Consider the following 22,442-nt stretch of genomic DNA (forward strand, 5'->3'; position numbering starts at 1 on the left):
TTTATTTTTAGGTCTTTTTCTCTGAGCTGTATGCATTCATATTTAATGATTTCCATTTTTATTCCTTTTGGAGAATTAAATATTAAATATCAGACAGAATACCTCCTTTAATTTCCCTTTGGAGTAATAAGATGTTACCAGTAACTGTTTCCTGAGATCTGTAGCAATACCCTGAGATCTGTAGCAATACCCTTTGTCAAAATGGAAGTACATTATAAAGCTGGAAAACCACTTATCAAGAGCTCTTAGAAAGAGTATTTTATTTTATATAAATATATCAAATAATGAAAACATCCAAGAGGTGAATTGGTGCTGATTCGGCCTCAGGAATCTCTCACACAAAATGTTACGATAAATTCTAATTACCAAAGTAGATATCAAATTATAAAAAAAGTTTTAATTACTAATTTTAATTACTTTATTCACAATGAGATTTTTAGCATAAGAATTACTCCCCTTTTCAGCTTTATTGAGGTATAATTAACAAAATTGTATATGTTTAAAGTACAGAACATGATTTGATACACCTATGCATATATCAACACAATCAAATTAATGAACATATTCATCATACATAGTTACCATTGTGTGTACATGTATGTACGCATGTGGTGAAGACACTCAATACCTACCTTGCTAGTGAATTTCAAGTAAAACTTCAGTATTATTAATTATAGTCACCCATGCTGGACATTAGATCCTCAGAACCTATTCGTTTTATAACTGAAAGTCTGTACACTTCAAACAACATCTCCCAGTTTTCCCCACTCTTAATCCCTGATAACTGTTCTTCTACTCTTTGCTTCTATGAGTTCTACTTTTTCAGATATCACATATAAGTGATACCATACAGTATGGGTCTTTCTATATCTGGCTTATTTCATTTAGCATAATGTTCTTCAGGTGCATCCATGTTGTTGCAAATGGAAAGATTTCGTCGCTTTTAAGACTGAATGCTATCCCATTGTGTGTGTGTGTGTGTCTGTGTGTGTGTCTGTGTATGTGTGTGTAACATTTTCTTTCTTCATTCATCCATTAACAGGTACTTAGGTTGTTCTACATCTTGTCTATTGTGAATAATGATGATATGAACAAGAGAGTGCAGATATCTAATCAAGATACTGACTTAATTGCCTTTAGATATATATTCAGAAGTGGAATTGCTGGATTGTATAGTAGTTCTACTTTTTATTTTTTGAAGAACCTCCTTACTGTTTGCATACTTGCTGAATCAATTTATATTCCCATTCCCACTAACAATGTAAAAGGGATCTGTTTTCTTTTCTTTTTCTTTTCTTTTTTTTTTTTTTGAGATGGAGTCTCACTCTGTTGCCTAGGCTGGAGTGCAGTGGCACAATCTCAGCTCACTGCAACCTCTGCCTCTCGGGTTGAAGTGATTTTCCTGCCTCAGCCTCCCGAGTAGCTGGGGTTGCAGGCGCCCATCACCATGCCCAGCTAATTTTTTGTAGTTTCAGTGGAGACAGGGTTTCACTGTGTTGGCCAGGATGGTCTCGAACTCCTTCGTGATCCCCCTGCCTCAGCCTCCCAAAGTGCTGTGATTACAGCCGCCGCGCCCAGCCTAGGGATCCCTTTTCTTAACACCATCACCAACACTTGTTACCACTTGTCTTTTTGATAATAGCCATTCTAACAGTGATATGTCATTGTAGTTTAAATTTGCATTTCCCAGATGATTAGTGAGATAAAGCACCTTTTAATACACCTGTTGGGCATTTGTATGTTTTCTTTGGAGGAATGTTTATTCACATCCCTTGCCCATTTTCTAACCAGGTTATTTCATTTTTTGCTATTAACTTGTATGAGTTCCTTATATATTTTTAATATTAACCCCTTGTCACATTGTTTCTTTTGCAGTGCATAAGTTTCTTACTTTGATATTATCCCATTTGCTTATTTTTTATTTTTTTACCTCTGCTTTTGGTGTCATATCCAAAAAAAATCATTGCCAATACGAATGTCAAGGAGCTTTTCCCCTGTTTTCTTATAAGAGTTTTATGTTTTCAGGCCTTACATTTAAGTATTTAATCCATTTTGAGTTAATATTTGTGTGTGATGTAGCAGTCTGTTTTCTTTCTTTTGCATATGGATATTCATTTATCACAATGCCATTCTGTTTGTATTCTTAGTGCTTTTGTCAAAGATTAGTTGACTGTCTATGTATGGGTTTATTTCTGGCTCTTTTTTATTTTTTAAGGACAAGTGTCTCTCTCTGTCATAGCTCACTGCAAACTCAAACTCCTGGACTCAAACAATCCTCCCACCTCAGCTTCTGGAGTTGCTGGGGCTATAAGCATGCACCATCATACCCAGCTAGTTATTAATTTTTTAATATAAAAACGAGATCTCACTATGTTACCAGGGTGGTCTGGAACTTCCAGTCTCAAGAGATCCTCCTACCTTGGTCTCCCAAAGCACTGATGTTATAGGCACAAGCTACTGTGCCTGGCCCTGCTCTACTTTCCCAAGATTCATTTGGCTATTCACCATCTTCTATAGTTTTATATTAATTTTAGAAAAGTTTTTCTGATTTCTTTGAAAAAATGACATTGGAATTTTTATAGGGATTACATTGAATCTGAAGATTTGTTTAGGTAATATGGACATTTTAACAGTATTAAGTATTCCCATCTCTGAAGATAGGAAGTATTCCATTTATTTGTCTCTTCTTCAGTTTCTTTCATTAACATCTTACAATTTTCAGTGTACAGATCTTTTACCTCTGGTTAAATTTATTCCCAAGAATTTTATTCTTTGCTATTCTTTTGTAAATGAGATTATTTTGATTCTCTTTTAGATGACTTATTATTAGTATGTAGAAACACAGCTAACTTTTGTATGTTGATTTTTTGTCCTCCAACTTTACTCAACTTGTTTATTAGTTCTAACAGTTTTGTTGTTTTGTTTTGTTTTGTTTTGTGGAGTCTTTAGGGTTTCCTGTATGTAAGATCATGTTATCTGCAATCAGAAACAGTTTAACTTTTTCCCTTCTGAATTGGATATCTTTTATTTCATTTTCTTGTCTAATTGCTCTGACTAAACTTTCAGTACCATGTTAAATAGAAATGATGAGAGTGGGCATCTTTTCTTCTTCCTGATCTTACAGTAAAAGCTTTCATCTTTTCACTGTTAAGTACGATGTTGGTTGTGAGGTTGTTATATATAGCCTTAGTTCCATTGAGGTACATTTCTTCTATACCTAATTAGTTGAGAGTTTTTATCATGGAATAATGTTGAATTTTATCAAATGCTTTCTCTGCATTTGAGATGATCGTATGCTTTGTATCCTTTATTCTCTTAATGTGATGCATCACATTTTTTGATTTGTGTAAGCTAACATATCCTTGCTTCCCAAGGATAAATGTCATTTGATCATGGTATTCATTTAAAGTACTATTAATGTGGTTTGAGAACATTTTCTTAAAAATGTTTGCATTTATATTCATTAGGAATATTGACCTATAGTTTTCTTTTTTTATAGTATCCATATCTGGCTTTAGTATCAGAATAATGCTAGCTTCTTAAAATGAATTTGGAGGTATCCTCTCCTTCTGAATTTTTAGAAGAATTTGAGAATGATTGATAATAATTCCTCTTTAAATCTCTGATATAATTCACTTGTGAAGCTATCAGGTTTTGGACTTTTCTTTAGAGGTTTTTGATTACTGATTCAATCACTTACTCATGATCGGTCTGTTCAGGTTTTCTGCTTCTTCATTATTCAGTCTTGGTAACTTGTATGTTTTTAGGAATTTATCCTTATTACAGGTTATCCAATTTGTTGGAATATTATTATTCAGAGTGGTCTCTTATGACCCTTTGTATTTCTGTGGTATCAGTTCTAATGTCTTCCCTTTTATTTATATTTTTATTTGAGTCCCTTATTTTTTCTTGGTTGGTATGGCTAAAAATTTATCAATTTTGTTTATCTTTTCAAAAAACCACGTTTTGGCTTTGTTGGTATTTCATTGTTTTTTTAGTCTCTATTTGATTTATTTTTGCCCTGATCTTTGTTACATCCTATCTTCCACTAACTTTGGCATTAGTTTGTTCTTCTTTTCCCAGTTCCTTGAGGTATAAAATTTAGTGTTTTATTTGGAATCTTTCTTTATTCTTATTATAGGCAGTTATTATTATAAACTTCCCTCTTAGAACTGTTTTACTGCATCCTATCAGTTTGGGTATGTTCTGTTTTTATTTTTTGTTGTATCAAGATACTTTTGATTTCCCTTTTGATTTCTTTTTTGACCCATTGGTTGTTCAGGTAGCATGTTGTTTAATTTTCATATGCTTGTGAATTTTACAAAATCTTCCTGTTATTGATTCTAGTTTCATACCATTGTGGTCAGAAAAGATATTTGAGATGATTTCAATCTTTTAAAAATTTTTAATCTCTGTTTTGTGGTTTAACATATGATCTTATCCTGAAGAATGTTCCATGTGTGCTGGAGAAGAAGGTTCATTTTGCTGCTTCAGATGGAATGTTTTGAATATATTTGTTAGTCATTTGGTGTATGGTGTTATTCAAGTCTATTGTTTCGTTGTTGATTTTGATCTGTGTGATCTATTCATTGTTGCAAATAGAAATTGAAGTCCCCTATTATTATTGTATTGCTGTCTCTTGTTTTCAGTTCTGTTAGTAGTTGCCTTGTATGTTTAGATGCCCTGGTACTGGATACATATATATTTGAAATTGTTACATTCTCTTTATATATTGACCTTTTTTTATTATTTAATGACCTTCTTTGTTTCTTATAACAGATTTTGACTGAAAGTCCATTCTGTCTCATTTAAATATATCCACCCCTGCTGTCTTTTGGTTACTATTTGATTAGAATATCTTTTCCCATTCCTGCATTTCAGCATATGAGTGTCCTTAAGACTAAACTGATGATGATCTTATAGGAAGCATATAATGGACTCCTGTTTTTGCTTTTTGAATCTATTCAGTCACTCTGCATTTTAAGATGAAAGAATATAATCCATTTATATTTAAACTAATTATTGATAGGTAAAGACTTATGACTTCCACTTTTTAAAATGTTTTGCTATTCTTCTGTTCCTTTCCTTGTCTCCTGCTGTATTCCTTTGTATTTTGATGATTTTCTAAAATCCTATATTTTAATTCCTTTCTTTTTGTCTTTTGTGTATCTACTAGAGGTTTTTTCTTTGTGGTTACAATGAGGCTTGCATAAATTATCTTATAACATTCCATTTTAAGTTGATAAGAACTTGACTTCAGTTGCATACAAACATGCTACACTTTTACTCCCCAGTCAACATTTTATGCTATTGATGTCACACTCTGCATCTCTTTAGATTGTATATCTTTAACAAATTAGTGTGTCTATAGTTATTTAAATACTTTTTTTATGCTTTAAGTTCTAGGGTACATGTGCACAACGTGCAGGTTTGTTCCATATATATACCTGTGCCATGTTGGTGTGCTGCACCCATTAACTCATCATTTACATTAGGTATATCTCCTAACGCTATCTCTCCCCCCTCCCCCACCCCACTTTACTCTAAAGTTACAAGTGGTTTATATACAACTATTGCAATATTCTGAACTTGACTGTATTTTTAACTACTAGTGAATTTTATATATTCAGATATTTTTATTTTGTCAATTAGCATCTTTTCAGTTCAATTTAGCATTAGGTTCTACCTTTAGTATTCTTTTAAAAGTCAGATCTAGTGGCAATGAATTCCCTTAGCCGCAGCTTCTGTGGAAAACTCCTTCTCTCTCCTACATTTCTGAAAGACAGCCTTGTTGGATATAGTATTCTATTTTAACTCTTCGTTTCCTCAACACTTTGAATATATCATTCCACTCTCTCTTGATTTTCAAGGTTTTTTATTGAGATATTCAGCAATAGTTTTATCAGGGTATCCTTCTTTGTGATGAGTCTCTTTTCTCTTGGTGCTTTAAAGTTTCCCTCTTTGTTTAAGACTTTTGTCAATTTGATCATAAAGTATTCCCTCTCTATCTGTGAGGAATACATTCTAAGATCCCCAGTGGATGCCTAAAACTGTGGATAGTACTGAATTCAATTGCCATCAGTTGGAACCTGTTTCTCTTCATGTGTTCTACAAACAAATTTAATGCCTTTTCCATCTTTGCTTATCACACATTGTGACCATAACTTCTGCAGTCTGAGGTGCAACAGCAAAACTAGTATGAATTTACATTTTTTCTTCTTCATTTCATGGGTAGAAGATTTGTTCTTACCATGGATCTTGGGAAACTCAGCATACCATTGTTTTCTTTCTTTATTAAGTCAAGAGCTTTCACCTTTTCACTTGATGGCTTCTCTTTGGTATATCCAAATTTCCAGGATCACTACTCTTGTGCTTTGGAGCCATTATTAAGTAAAATGAGTATTACTTGAACACAAACTGCAATACCACAACAGCCATCTGTTGATGGCTACTAAGTGACTAAATGACTGGTAGCATACTCAGTGTCAGTATGCTGGAAAAAGGGATAATCCACATCCTGGACAAGAAGGAGCAGGATAGAGTAAGACTTCATCACTCTGCTCAGAACAGAATGCAATTTAAAACTTGTGAATTGTTTATTTCTGGAATTTTCCATCTAGTATTTTCAAACTGGTTGACTGACTGTAGGTAAATGAAAGCATTGAAAGTGAAACCACAGATATAGGGGAACTACTGTAATGTGTCTCAGAAAAATATTCTCTGAATAGGTCCTTCTTTAGATTATTTGAGCTTCATGAATTTGGATGTCTATATCCCTCTGGGAAGTTTTCAGGTATTATTTCTTTAAGCCTTCTGTTTCTTTCTTTCTCTCTTCTCCTGTGACTTTCATAAATCATGTATTTATTATCTTGATGGTACCCATAGGTTAGTATTCTCTCTTTCTATATATATTGTATTTATTTATTTTTTTGAGAGAGGGTCTTGCCCTGTCACCCAGACTGGAGTTCAGTGGTGTGATCTTGGCTCACTGCAACCTTTGCCTCATGGGCTCAAGTGATTCTCCTGCCTCAGCCTCCCAAGTAGCTGGGACTGCAGGTGCAGGTCACTATGCCTGGCTGATTTTTCTTTTTTTCTTTTTTAAGAGACAGGGTTTCACTGTGTTGCCCAGGCTGGTCTCGAACTCCTGACCTCAAGCAATCCACCTGCCTTGACCTCCCAAAGTGCTGGGATTACAGGCATGAGCCACTTGACCTAGTATACTGTCTTTACTCTTTTTTCATTGTCATTCCTGTAACTGGCTAATTTCCTGTGACCTGTCTTTAAGTTTGATATTTTTTTTCTGCATGATTAAATATGATATTATAAGTCTCTTTTGAATTTTTTCAGTTCTGTTATTGTATTCTTCAATCCAGGATTTCTGGTTTTTTTTTATGGTTTCTGTTTTTTATTAACTTCTAATTTTGTTCATGCATTCTTTTTCTGATTTCATTTAGTTGTCTGTTTCCTTTTCCATCCCATTGATCTTCTTTAATATGATTGTTTTGAATTCTCTGTCAGACAGTTCATAGATCTCAATTTCTTTGGGATTGTTACTGGCGCTTATTACTTTCCTTTTGTGGTGTCTTGTTTATCTGATTCTTTATTATCTGTGTAGCTTTGCATTTGTGTCTGCATTTGAAGGAACAAATACCCGTTCAAGTCTTTACAGATTGGCTTTGGTGGATATTGATCTTCTCCTATAGTGTTCCCAGCTTGTTAGGATTTCTTGTGGGATCACGGTCAACTGGAATTTTAACTGGGTCACGTGACTTTTGCTGGTTCTTACAAGGAGCACGAGTGTATATGAATTCTGTCTGGTCTCAAGACGGATTGGACTTTGGGCAGTAGAACTGACACTAGGGCAAGGGTGTGCTTTAGATTCTACAGTTGGCTCCACAGATGGTAGGCCTGTTACCAGGTAGGCTATTCGATGTCTTTCTCTCCAGGTTCTTAGGAGGACTCCCACTGGGTCACTAGGTGGATCCTTGGTCAGGCGGAACTGGTCCTGGACTATGGTTGAGAGGGGCTAGAACTGAGTTACAGGAGGTGCTTCAGGGTCCACAGCTGAGTTCAGTGTTTTTAGATCTCTCTCCAGGGTCACAGACAAATGTACCTCCTGCCAGGTTCTTGACTGGGCAAGACTGCCCCTGACTGCAGCCAAGCAGGGCTGGAGCTGGGTCACAGGTCTACTTCAGGATCAATATTCAGCCTGAGGCCCATTTCTGGGAGCATGGATGAGCATGTTTTCTATAAAGTCCCTTGGTGGGCAGAACTGCTCTCAGATCACAGCTGAGAGAAGCTGGAACAAAGTTAAAGGGGTCTTTCAGCATCTACAGTGGGACCAAAGTTGGTGGGACTGCCACCAGGGCGTGAATGGGCATATCTCCTGGCAGATTCCTGTGTGGACAGAAATGCTCTCAGACTACAGGTGAGAATGGCTAGAGCTGAATTACAGGGCCTCTTTAGGGTCCACAGCTGGAGCTGAGATCAGCAGGTCTGTTGTACAAAGTGTATGTGGGCATGACTCCTCCCTCATTCCTTGGTGGATGATTCTGGTGGCAGGATGAAGGCCAAATGGAGCTGTAGCCAAGTTCATAGGGGGATGAGGCTGTTTCTGGGTCTGTAGCCAGGACCACTGTTCATAAGCCTGGGGACTGGGTACAGGCGTGCCCTCTCAGACAGCCGTGATCAGTCTTGGACTTCGTATCTGAATCCTAAAGCTAGGAAAAGGCACTTTTGTCCATAAATAGCTGCCAAATTATTGTTCTGTGGGAGGGTATGAGTAGAGGATCTCCTAGTCTGCTATCTTGCTGACTCCTAGAATAGTTCCTTTATAAATATTGTAATAGATGAGGTTTCAATTGCTCAGCAGACACTTATTCCAAACTCCTAGACTTTCACACCTAAAAATGTGCCTCTGAATAAATATTTAATTTTACAGTATCAGTTTACATTTTTAGACCTATGAAGTAACATTAGAGTATTAATTCTTCTTAATCAACTGTCTTTACTAAAGGAGGTTCCAGGTGAAAATGCAGTAATGATATTAAAAATATCACAGAGCCTGTGGACTACAGGCTCTGACCAATAGAATACATACTGGCCATAGAACTAGAGTGAGGTACTAGAGTACCCTTGTTTCACCAGAGGTTAACCAGGCAGTGCTGGATAACAGGTAGGTGAGAGGCTCTGTGAAGGAGACTGGGGAGGCAAAGAAAATGGGACATGAGAAAATTGGGGCCCCAACTATTTACCAACCTATACAGCCATATGAGTGCATCCTGTAAAGTGTATATATTTATAGCATCCTTGTGGGAAATGCACTTGAAAAGCCAAGAATGATGAGAAAATATCCTTATTACCCAAAAAACTTTGAATAATAATCAATATTTATTCTTCATTGAGGTTGTTATATTCCTTCTTGAAAAAAGAAATTGTGGTGATTTCATTCAGAGTTGTTTGAGGTTTCTCAAGCTCAAGAAAACAAAATCAAAAACACATAGACTTAACCTGGAGAAAATTTTGCTTAGGTCCCGCTATTCTTATTATATAATACTTGCAATTTCTATCTATCGAGTTATAATAATTAGTTAGAACTTCTCCCATACTTATTTAATTCCTTTGAATTTCTGTGGTCAAAGTTACTCTATACCATAGCAGGAGACAATCTGTACTTTTTATTTTAGAGGTCATGAGTCAAATTCTTTTGAAAGTTTGCAATTTTAATAAAATAATGAGTTTTAATAGGAATGTTTATTTTCTAAAATTTTAAAAAATAATGTATCTTTCCAGTCATGAGGAGAAAAAGTATAAGAAACATTTCTTTATATCCATTATATCAAAGTATAACTTGCTTCAAATAAGAAATTATGAAAAGGAAAACCAAATTTTTGGTTTAGGGGTTTATACTACGTACAATTGAAAAGAGAATTCTATGAAGATTCATATTATTTTTTATGAATTTCAATTATTATAAGACATTAGAGGGCAAAACCAGTTTTGTTAATTGCCAAAAGGGGTATGTGTTCTACAATGTTATTTCACCTCTATGTCTTTTCTTCTGTTTTCCTTTATTTCCTTTTTCTTTCTTGCATTTTTATCTGATTAAGTTAATTTCAAATAATTGGTTTTTTTCTTCTTATAATTCTAAACAATATCTAGCCATCAATATAGCCCTGAAAAGCACAGGCTTGACTACATTTTGGACAATTCTCTGGCAGATTAAATTTCCATCACCCACATTTCAGATCTACTTTAAAAGTCAGCATTAAAGACTAATTTGAGTAATTTTCTGATTTTTAAAAATGCTTTAGTTTCAACTAACCCTCATTGAACTCCATCTGTGTATACTTATGCAAGATTTTATGGGGGCTAAAAAGATAGATAAGAAAAAATGTCAGGCTCCTAGTATCTTATAGCAGGGAGTAGGTGCTCTGACATGGAGAGAGGTCACTGGACCACAAGCCATGGATGATGTATGTCCTATGAGAACAAGCTACATTATTGGCTTTTAGAGGTGGTCCCTGTATGGAGCTTATCAAGTCTTGGAGATGGTGATGAGTCTGGTGTAACTATCCCTCCCTTTGTAGAAGGATAATGGAATCCAAAGATTTCCTCACCCATTCACCATCTGCCTTATCTTCTTACGTTGCATGTCCACTATGCTTAGTAAACAGTGTACAGGTTTACTAAGAGCAACACACAGTGTTTTCTTGGGACACTTACTGCACTAACCAAAGTCATTTTTAAAATTGTTGTTAATTATTTGTTCCATAATTATTATCTTAATGTTCTTTAGGGAAAATCTTGGAAGAGATGCTATTATAACTTTTCCTAATTGCTTTTCAAAGAAGGCATTTAATTTTTTTTTTTTTTTTTTTTTTTTTTTTTGAGATGGAATCTCTCTCTGTCACCCAGACTGGAGCACAGTGGCGCAATCTGGGCTCACTACAACCTCCACCTCCCAAGTTCAAGCGATTCTCCAGCCTCAGCCTCCCAAGTAGCTGGGACTACAGGAGCACCAATTTGGCTAATTTTTTTTGTATTTTTAGTAGAGACAGGGCTTCACCATGTTGGCCAGGCTGGTCTCGAACTCCTGACCTCAGGTGATCCACCCGCCTTGGGTTCCCAAAGTGCTGGGACTACAGGCATGAGCCACCATGCCCGGCCAACCTTTTTCATCTTCCTTTTGGCTTATAAACCTTAGGGTAGGTACTTACCAAGGGGCAGACATTTAATACAACACAGATAACATGCACTCTCTAGTATCTATATTTTATGCCTTATGTTCTTTAATGAGTGTCTTGTTCTTTACAGGACAGTTCTTTTTACTCTGACGTCTGTGGTTGTACTTGTGATTACAACGGACTGGATCAGCTGGGACAAGCTGAATCGGGGATTTTTGCCCAGTGATGAAGTTTCCAGAGCATTCCTTGCTTCTTTTATCTTGGTCTTTGACCTCCTTATTGTGATGCAGGTAAGTGTGTTTCCCTCCCCTCACCAAAGCCGCTGCATGCTCTGTTCCCAGTATAACAAACAGGATATGGCAGCAGGCTCCATAAATCTAAATAAGTACAGCATTTACAATTACTATTAATGGGGCCTTCTCTGTTTATATTTTCAGCTGTTATACTGGGAGGAAAGCCAATTGGACTTTTGTAAGAGGGGCACCAAAAATGTATTTTATGAACATTGCAAGGTGGGCCCCTAGAAACCATATAGCACGTTGGTATTTTCTGCCTAGGCTTTAGGGGGAAAAAACACACTCAGAAACAAAAACCAAAAACCCTGTCATATAGTAAATGGAAAGCTGCAGACATGAGGATGATATAAAAGCAGCAAAGCAGGGAAAAGCAATTGTCAAAGCAACTCGAGGTTTTATAGCAGTTGAAATGGAGTGATGTAAAAATTCTTTTTCTGGTTATGGAAATTGTTACTTTCTTTCAGTATTCACCAGAGATCATTCCATTTTCATGTAAACCATATTTTTGCCCTGCTTAGCAACAGATTTTTTCATACAATAGCATCACACTAACCAGTGTTACTCATATAATCTGGTGTGACCGTTTGGGGTTTTAGGAATATTCTTTTGAATGGGACAGAAAGAGACACTTGCTATTTCTTGGCATTTTATCTTGCTCATTAAATATCCATCCATTTGTTAGACATTTTCTTATTGCTTTCATAAGGCAATTTTTTTTCCCTCCTGAGGCATTGTAAGTCACCAGGCTAAAGACTATGATTACTGAAGGAATACTCCATTGTATTCTGAATTTATGTGAGATTTCACAGGATAGCAGATTGATTTTCTCATTTCTAAAGGCAAAAAGAGGCTTTTATGAGAGATATTCAGTGTTGTCTCAAAAGAGAATAGCAGTTTATTTATTGATTTTTTAAAATTTGTTAAATAATAGATCTTGGGCGTTAGGTTCCAGATGGTTCTTTGAGTATATGACTATTTTAATGGCTAATGTTTTAAAATACACTATCTTTTAAAAAAGTTATTTGAAGAGATAAAACGGAATATTTTTGTCGCATTTGAAAATTGATAGATTTCTTATTTCGTGAAATAGCAATGGAAAAAGCTTTCCAATCTGACTTTGAGTCAGACAGCATTGGCAGGTTCTAGATCTGTCTCTCACTAAGCTGTAGGACGTTCCATGGATATCTACAGAATTGAATTTTTAGCACTTATGCAATAATGTATCATGCATTACTTATAAAAATATTCTTCTATTTCCTAACTAATATAATTCCTCATATAAAATGTCCACATTGGCCAAATGGCCTACTGATACCTCTCTGAACACATCTTAAAGTCAATGGTATTAGTAGCCAAGTAGACTATTGTCTAATTGAATTTGCTTACATTCATAGATTTGAGAGCATAAATTCTTTGATTGTCCATTACCATCCTCATGCTTCTACTCTCTTTGTGTAAGTTTTAAGTATTTTTCCAATAAGTTCACTAAAATCAAGGACTTCAAGTGGGAAAATATAACACTGTAATTTACAGATATTATGGATTCATTCCAAAACTGCTTAATAAAGACAGATGGAAGAAAGAAAGGATAGTCAGGATTTACATAGGCAGAGTCAGCAAAGGGGAAGGGAAAGACATTCTAGATGAAAAAATATCATAACAATGTGAAATGTCAATAACGTGCTGAAGTGTTCAGAGAGTAGAGCACCAACTGACCGATGATGAAGAGTTTATGCTGAGGAATATTTAAGTTTGGATCATTTTGGCTGCAAGTAGCAATAACCCTGCCAAGCTAATTTAATCAAAGGAGGAAGGTATTGCTGCATTTTAGGGATATCCTACCCAATTCAAGAGGAGGGATGTAGTTGCCTCTAGGAACACATGAAAGCAGACACCAGGGTGTAACAGGGAATCCAGACCTAGCCTTTATTTTTTGTCTCTTATCTTTTATTTCTGCCTTCTCTTTTTTTTCTCTTATTGTAAAGCAGTCTTTCCAGGTTTCTCATTCAAATGGAAGAAAATGGCTACTGCCAACATCTCAGAGTGCAACCACCCTTTCTCTAGCTGTCAGGCCTGATTCTGGATTTCCTAGGAAGGAATTGCAGGAACTCATGGGCTCAGCATGGGAGGCTATGGCGATGAGTTCATCTGAAAGAAAAGGGGAGAGAGGTTGGGCTATAAACTCCAAATTAATAGGTTTCTAAAATAAAGATGAGTAAAAAATTAGCCCCCAAATTTAGGTCTCTTAACTTCTTCTTTTCTCTCTCTCCTAACACTAAGTCAGCTAGCCAGGCCTACTGATTTATCTTTCTCTATGCCTTTAATACCATTCTTCTTTCTCATTTCCTTGCCACCATTCTTGTCTTGACTCCCCTCTATACTATTGTAAAGTAATCTCCCATGGACCTTCTGCCATCACACGTCCATGTCCCTTTGTACCATATGCCCTATGCAGCTCTTCTTTATAACCTTCCAGTTGGAAATATCATGTAGTACACTTCTCAGCCCTAGATATTGTCCATGACTCCTCATTGTCCAAGAGGAGTCCAGCCTCTGGGAGCTCTCTGAGCGCCTTCCATGGTCTGGCCCTGAATCCGTCTTCTCCCATGTCTTCTATGCTCTAGTTCCACCTAGATCAAAGTATTTGCTGCTGGGCACTTGCCCACAGAACACTTATTCCCCAGTGTCAGAAGTCTCTTGTTCCTCTACAGATTGTGCCTTTTCTGTTCTGCTCATTTAGATCCTACCATTGGAGACCATTTCAACTCTCTCTTCATTAAAGCCACGTGATCACATCCTCTTCAGAACTCCTGTAGCACTTTTTACTTAAACTGCAAATCAACATGTCACTTTTTCCTTATAACTCTTCATATCCCTGGTGCTTCCCAAGCAAAGTGCCTTACATGGCAGGATTAGGCCCAGAGTAATAACTGCTTGATGAGGATAAAGAAGTGACAGCTCAGCACTGAGTCTTCTGCAAACTGTATCCCTCTTTGTGAGCATCATGTAGAAGTTATAGGAACTAGTACATGTGGTAAGAGAGTTAATTTAACGAAATAGAGCCCCAGAAAGCGTATGTACTCAAGGCATTTGAAAATATGTAAGACAAATATCCTAGCAAGTTCACAACCAAGTAAACTGTGTTCTAATTCATCCCATATTTACATATTTCAGATGAAAGAAAAATAAAGAAGTAAAATTAGTGTCACTAAAACACCTGTCCTTATTAGAATTATTTAAATGATTTGAAAGCAATCGATCTTAGGTTTTCTATTGGTAGAAAATTCCACTTATACTATAGAAAGGTGTGTGTGTGTGTATATATATATATATATATTTTTTTTTTTTTTTTTTTCTTGAGACAGAGTTTCACTCTTGTTGCCCAGGCTGGAGTGCAATGGCACGATCTCAGCTCACTGCAACCTCCGCTTCCTGGGTTCAAGCGATTCTCCTACCTCAGCCTACCCAGTAGCTGGGATTACAGGCATGCACCACCACACCTGGCTAATTTTGTATTTTTTTTTTTTTAGTAGAGATGGGGTTTCTCCATGTTGGTCAGACTGGTCTCAAACTCCCAACCTCAGCTGATCCGCCCACCTTAGTCTCCCAAAGTGCTGGGATTACAGGCCACCGTGACCGGCTGGCATTGTAACTTTTTAAAAAAGAAACCATTATAATTTGGTGCTACTTTTCTGAAGTTTTTAAAAATTATTTTTAATAAAATTAGCAGGCCAGTTCTGAATACTTTTAGAGAAAGTAAATCATCAATTTTTATAGATATTTACTACATAGGATTTTTCTACCTTTATTGTTGTATCACATTTTTCTGTGGTTTTACTAAACTCACTAGAACTAGGGCATAAACATATACCAGCAAAATGTAATGTGACTTACACGTGCTACATACAGGACACAAGAAATAAATTGTAGAGAAAACTTTCTTCTAAGGAAAACCTTATCTCAGTTTCTATTAAGTATTTGTAATTATGTCATTTGATTTATATATATATCCCTTTATTTCTTTGCATAAGTATTTGATTTGTGGCATACGCCACCCACCTACTATCTTTGCTAGGTTAAGGAAAAGATTCAGGTAATGGATACCCTAAAAGTGCCGACTTCACCACTACACAATCTATCTGTGTATGAAAATTACACTTGTACCCCATAAATTTACACAATTTTTAAAAAAAGAGTTAAAATACGTTTGTAAACAAAGGAAAAAAGTGGGACAAATGGAGGAAAATATCCAAATAGAACCTTCCAGTGATTGTTCCCCTCATAGGAGCATGAAATTTAACAACAATCCATATAAGAAAGCACCTCCATAAGAACCAAAAATCAGAAGAATGATCACAGTACTTGGTTTTAACATTGTATTAAGGAAAGAGGCACTGAAGAGGGTAGGAGAGACAGTCTTGAATTGCTGATACCTCTCTTCCCCCATCCCCCAGCAGTGGCCACGTGGCACAGAGAGAATCTATGTGCTTAGGGGAGGGAGAGCACAGTGACTGTGGGACTTTGCATTGGAACTTAGTGCTGCCTATCATAGCAGAATGCAACACAGGGCAAAATTCAGCTGGTACACATAGAGAGCATTTAGACCAGCCCTAGCCAGAGGGGAATTTCTGGTAGCTTCCCAACTGCAGGCTAAAGTGCTTTGGGATCCCATATAAATTTGAAAGACAGTCTAGGCCACAAGGACTTGGAATTTCTTGACTAGTCCTTGTGCTATGCTGAGCTTGGAGGCAGTGGACTTTGTGTCATGCGACCTAGTGAGACACCAGCCAGGGTGGCCAAGGGAATGCTTGAACCACTCCTCCTTCAGTCTCTAGCAGTGCAGCTCACAGCTCCAGGACAGACTCCTTTCCTCTGCTTCAGGAGAGGAGAGGAGAGAGTAAAGAGGACTTTGTCTTGCAACTTGGATACTAGCTTACCACAGCAGAGTAGGGCACCAGGCAGAGTCCTGAGGCCCCCATTTCAGGTTTTACCTCTGGACAACATTTCTGGGCCAGAAGGATACCCACTGACTTGAAGGGAAGGACTCAAACCTGGCAGGATTCATCACCCACTGTCTAAAGGGCCCTTGGGCCTTAAATGAACATAAGGAGTAACCAGGCAGCCTTGGGTGACATCCAGGGCCATGCTGGTTTCAGGTGAAACCCAAACATCCCCACCTGTGGTGGCCATGGTGAGATATTCCTTCTACTTGAGGAAAGCACAGTGAAGAGTAAAGGGGACTTTGTCTTGCAGGTTGGGTACCAGCTCAGCCACCGTGGGGCAGAGCACAGAGTTGGCTCCTGAGGTCCCTGACTCCAGACCTTGGCTCCTAAATGGCACGTCTGGACTCATCCTGGGCCAGATGGAAGCCCATTCCTGAAAGGAGTGGGCCTGGCAGAATTTACCATAAGCTGACTAAACAGCCATTGGATCTTGTGTGAACATCAGCAGTAGCCAGGCAGTACTTGCCATGGGCCTAGGGCAGTGATAACCATGAGAAAAGGCTCTTCCTTCTCAACATTTGCTTTGACAACGAATTTATGACTAAGTCCCCAAAAGCAATTGCAACAAAAACAAAAAATGACAAGTGAGACCTAATTAAACAAAAGAGCTTTTGTACAGAAAAAGAAATAGGAGAGTAAAAAGACAACCAACAGTATTGGAGAAAATATCTGCAAACTATGCATCCAACACAGGTCTAATATCCAGAATTTAAAAGAGTACTTGAACAACTCAACAAGCAAAAAAACAGATAATCCCATCTAAAATTGGGCAAAAGAACATGAACAGACATTTCTCAAAAAAAAAAAAAAAAAAACAAAAAAAAAAACAAGCAGCCAACAAGCATATGAAAAAATACTCATCATCACTAATCATCACATAAATGCAAATCAAAACTGCAATGACATACCATCTCACAGCTGTCAGTCTGACCTATTATAAAAAAGATTAAAAAGAATAACTGACACTGGCAGGGCTGCAGAGAAAAGGGAATGCTTATGCACTAGTGGTGGGAATGTAAATTGTTCGGCCACTGTGGAAAGCAGTTTGGAGATCTCTCAAACAGCTTAAACAGAGCTACCATTCAACCCAGCAATCCCATTACTGAGTTTATACCCAAAGGAAAAGAAGTTGTTCTACCAAAAAGACACATGCGCACATATGTTCATCCAGCCTAGGTGCCCATCAGCAGTGGATCGGATAAAGGAAATGTGGTACCTGTGCACTATGGCATACTATACAGCCATGAAAAAGAATGAAATGATGTCCTTTGCAGCAACATGGATTCATCTGGGGGCCATCATCCTAAGTGAATTAACAGAGGAACAGAAAACCAACTACCACATGTTCTCATTTATAAATGAGAGCTAAACATTGAGTACAGGTGAACATAAAAATGGGAACTACAGACACTGGGGACTACTGGAGAGGGCAGAAGGGGAGAGGGGAATGAACTGAAAAACTACCCATCAGGTACTGTGCTTTCTACTGGGCAACATGGTCATCCATACCCCAATTCTTAGCATCACATAATATACCCATGTAACAATTCTGCACTTGGACCCCCTGAATCTATAATAAAATCGGAAATTATTTTAAAAAGAAAAAGAAAAAAATGGAAAGCAGGTGATAGACGTAGCAGAAATCTACTCATATTTTTATATCAATACATACAAATATATGTGTGCCTATATGCATAGATATATATGTGCAGATGTGTTTGTGTGTGTGTGTGTCTGTGTAATATCTTAGATTTATGTGCATCAAGTTCATAACAGAAGCTGAATAGAGGAGAGACTATTAAAAAGAATAAGAAAGTTTCAAAGATCAAGTTTTGGATCCTCACACTATTGATATCTTTCAACACTTCTCCCTCTTATAATTTATCTAAGTACCTGCTTGTTACCTGTGTACACACATACCTCCTGTAATGTGTAAGCTCCTTGAGGAGAGGAAATATTTTATCAGTTTTTTCACTCCCACAGCATGGTTAGTGCATTGCAGTTTTACCATAAATATTTTGCTTTGTGAAAGAACAAAGAAATTAATGTAACATTATTTCACATGCACCAAATAATGTGATTTTTCAAGAGGTGAAATACCAACAGCAGGAGAATGAACTATCAATAATATTGCATTTGGTCATTTTCACTGAAGTATGATCTTACAGTAATTAACTATCTAAATAAAAATCTGAATAAATTGCAGTTAGGTGTTAAAAAGCACTCTTTGGTATAGTCAAAAGGCACTTGGAGAGAAGTGATATTTCCTGAAAAGCAATTCTTAATGCGCTGAAAAAATAATCATGAAAATTGTATTCCACAAACATTTCACCGTGTAACAGATTTAAAGTGTGTTTGTTTTCTGTTTTGTGCGTGGCTTTCAGAAGTAGGTTGACTACTTTAAAAATAGACATTGTGACTCTTGGTAGACTTTATTGTAAAACCCCATTGACTTGACTTTAGTAGAGCATTTCTTTTGAGGTCACAGTTGTGGAAAGTGGATTCAATCATTTCAGAACATGTGGCAGAGCAACAAGCATAAACCTGTGTTGATTAAATAGCCATGATATTTTAACAAGTTAGAATATATTTTCAAGATAAGTTATTCCAACTAGTTACGTTTACAGGCTACTTAGAAAGAAATATTTGTTTAAATGTTTGTCCACTAGATTTAACATCTCCTTGAGCTTTGGGAATATTTTATATAACTTCTTCAAAGTATTTTAAGCTCCTCCTTACATGTGTTTAACATCTTCATTTTTCCTTACTCAAGGAAAAATACTATTTGAAAACACAATGGTGCCGGCTTCTGTTACAGGGTCCCAAGTGATGACATGGAATAAAGGGCTTATCACTTAGGTAATACCTGGATTAACCATAAATGCCTACTCTCTTCATGGTATGTGCTTACAGGGTTAAATCTCAACTTTATTTACTCTCACCATTTTTCCGTTCCCTCATTACTGCTAATACAGTGGGGAGACAGACTGTTCAGGGAGAATCACGGAGGGGGACCGCGTTATGTTTATTAGCAGTCCTGGCAACAGATCTCCAAATAGTAGACAGACTTAACACAGTGAGTTTGTCCATACAGACGGAAGGAGTCCAGCCAAGTGGGTAGCCTGCATGAAGTGCCAAGGAAGATGTCCTGACAGGTGGCCCATGGTATCAGAGGAATTTGGCAGAAGGTAATAGTGAGCTGGAAGCATTGGGTTTATCAGGCAAAAACTTTTAGGATTCAATCATGGGTACTGGAGTGACAAACACATTCACTTGAAAATGAAACTAAGTCTGGTTAGCATATGATATAGATGACAGTTGAAACTGACAGTAAATTCTCTGAGGGATTGTCGTGAATGGGAGAGATCACTCCGGTCTTTATGTATAACGTGGAAAGAATATAGTTTGAAGGAATTATAAGATTTGGTTAAGTAAGTGGAGAATAGAGACATTCCAGTTTTATCCCAATTTAAAGTAAAATGCTTCAGTCCCTGAGGTATTCATTAAAAAGACAGCTAGAACATGATTAAAAAACTGGAGAGATAAATTCTATACTACTGCACATGGGCAGGAATTTTTTCAAAGCCATGCTGAAGCTGCAAGATATACCTCATTTGCATTTGTATTTTTCCAATGAATGTGCTTTTTCTTATAATTAGAGTTTGACTATCACTGTGAAAAGGATATTTCAGCCCTATCCGTCACTCTCATCTTTGTATGTGTGTCAAGGTTGACCCTGGAAGTCCTGTGTAGTAGTTGCTACTTGTCATTGTCCTACTTGTACCCAGTGAAAAAAGTGCAGCATTGAAGACTGACACATTCAGTCTATTAGCACATTCATGCTATTAGCACCCAAACTCAGAGCATGGCTATACTTCAGGTCAGAATTGTATAGGTTATGCTAAATGCAAGCTATGGTGCAAGCTTTTCCCAGATCTGATGACTGATGCTTTGTAACCTTTTTTTTTTTTTTTTTTTTTTTTTTGAGACGGAGTCTTGCTCTGTCGCCCAGGCTGGAGTGCAGTGGTGACATCTTGGCTCACTGCAAGCTCTGCCTTCCGGGTTCACGCCATTCTCCTGCCCCAGGCTCCTGAGTAGCTGGGACTACAGGCACCCGCCACCACACCCAGCTAATTTTTTTGTATTTTTAGTAGAGACGGGGTTTCACCATATTGGTTGGCCAGAATGGTCTCAATCCCTCGACCTCATGATCTGCCCGCCTCCGCCTCCCAAAGTGCTAGGATTACAGATGTCAGCCGCCGTGCCCGGCCTGTAACTATTTTTAATGGACAGTTTCAGGAATATGAAGTATTTCTATGGGCTCCTCTATGAACTTTTAAAGTTACAATGATAAAACTAAGGAAAAAATTGCAAAAGAACTCTGTAGGCAATGGAATCATGGAAGCCAGTATAACAATCCTCTGTAATTCAGAGCATTCATTTTAAACTCATGCCTAAAATAAGAAATGAAAAAGAGCTATTGTTAGACCGACAAGTTCATTAATATCATAAAGTCATGAAATTTTAGAGCAGGAGGAAAATTTAGGATCACTTTTTCATATCTTGAGTTTTACAGCTGAAGCCCAGGGAGGTTCTTTAACTTGGCTAAGGTCATAAAGTCAGTCAGTGACAGGACCTGATGTAGAAGCTGGGTCTTCTGAACCCCTACCCACTACCCCAATGGGCAGTTTCTAAGTCAAGGTTTATTAACTCTGGAGTTGGACATGAAAAGGCACGCTGGAGAATGTTGTCCAAGAGGCTCAGTGTCAAGTGTAGTTAGATTAAATATGGAATCCGTAATAGGAGACCATAGTGAGAATACTGCACAGTGAAATGAGGAACAGGCTACTAAGAAGGGCAGAATGGTGCAATGATAACACTTCTAAGTCAAGGTTTATTAACTCTGGAGTTGGACATGAAAAGGCACGCTGGAGAATGTTGTCCAAGAGGCTCAGTGTCAAGTGTAGTTAGATTAAATATGGAATCCGTAATAGGAGACCATAGTGAGAATACTGCACAGTGAAATGAGGAACAGGCTACTAAGAAGGGCAGAATGGTGCAATGATAACACTACTGGACTAAAAATAAGACAGGAGTTGAGGGAGAGAAGAAGTCAGAAAAACTAAAAGGCCAACATTCATTGAGCACTTATTATGTGCTGGGCACTGTCCTGGATGCTTAGATGTACTTTATTTCGTTTAATCTTACAAAATCTTCCAATAAGGATAATATTATTAATATTATCTATAATTTTACAAATGAGAAGAAAATGAGAATTCCCTAAGGCACACAGATGCAGTCTGGATTCAGCAGAATGAGAATTAAAAAAAAAAATCTGTCTGACTTCAAAGACCATACTTTTTTTTCATAACTCATTGTACTATTGTGCATATAAAATGAAATAATATACTGCATACAATGTTGAAAACAAAGCACATTGCAGGTGACAGGAAGTTCAGTGAGTGATGGGAACACTCTTGCAATAGACTAAAGTCAGGGCTCCATAGTTCTTACTGGCAGTGTGACCTTAGTTAAGTCAGTTTGTTTCTAGGAATCCACTTTTCTCATTGATAGCATGACAGTTTTTTCCTTCCTCTTGTTACAAGTTTTTTTTGTGATGGTCACATTTTTAAAAAATGCTTGAAGTATGATGTTTTTGCATGTCAGAAGTACATAATATGGACAGAAGAAAATTAGTTGAAAAAAAATTTCAGTTATTCTTTGAATTACAATTGATCATTCAGATATTCACTGGTTTGAACTAAGAAAAACTATAGTAATATGATGGTATGTCAAGAATTTGAAGTAGGAGAAACCATGTAGCCATAACCTACAAATAGAGGCATACTCTAAGGCAATGACTCTCACTGTTACCTGATCATAAGAATCACTGGGGGCAGGGCACAGTGGCTCACGCCTGTAATCTCAGCACTTTGGGAGGCCGAGGCAGGTGGATC

General features: G+C 37.2%; 1 protein-coding gene across 3 annotated transcripts in view; it reads left to right on the forward strand.

The window, feature by feature from the left end:
• Positions 1-22,442, forward strand: part of TMEM117 (transmembrane protein 117) — a 570,252-nt gene that overhangs the window by 459,678 nt on the left and 88,132 nt on the right. For all 3 annotated transcript variants that reach the window (XM_008002942.3, XM_008002945.3, XM_008002946.3), the window contains one exon: positions 11,317-11,476. In XM_008002942.3, the coding sequence (XP_008001133.1) occupies positions 11,317-11,476 (160 nt within the window). The remainder of the gene's footprint in view (positions 1-11,316; positions 11,477-22,442) is intronic.

The sequence above is a fragment of the Chlorocebus sabaeus genome, chromosome 11 (genome assembly GCF_047675955.1).
Source record: "Chlorocebus sabaeus isolate Y175 chromosome 11, mChlSab1.0.hap1, whole genome shotgun sequence".
NCBI classification, from domain to species: Eukaryota; Metazoa; Chordata; class Mammalia; order Primates; family Cercopithecidae; genus Chlorocebus; species Chlorocebus sabaeus.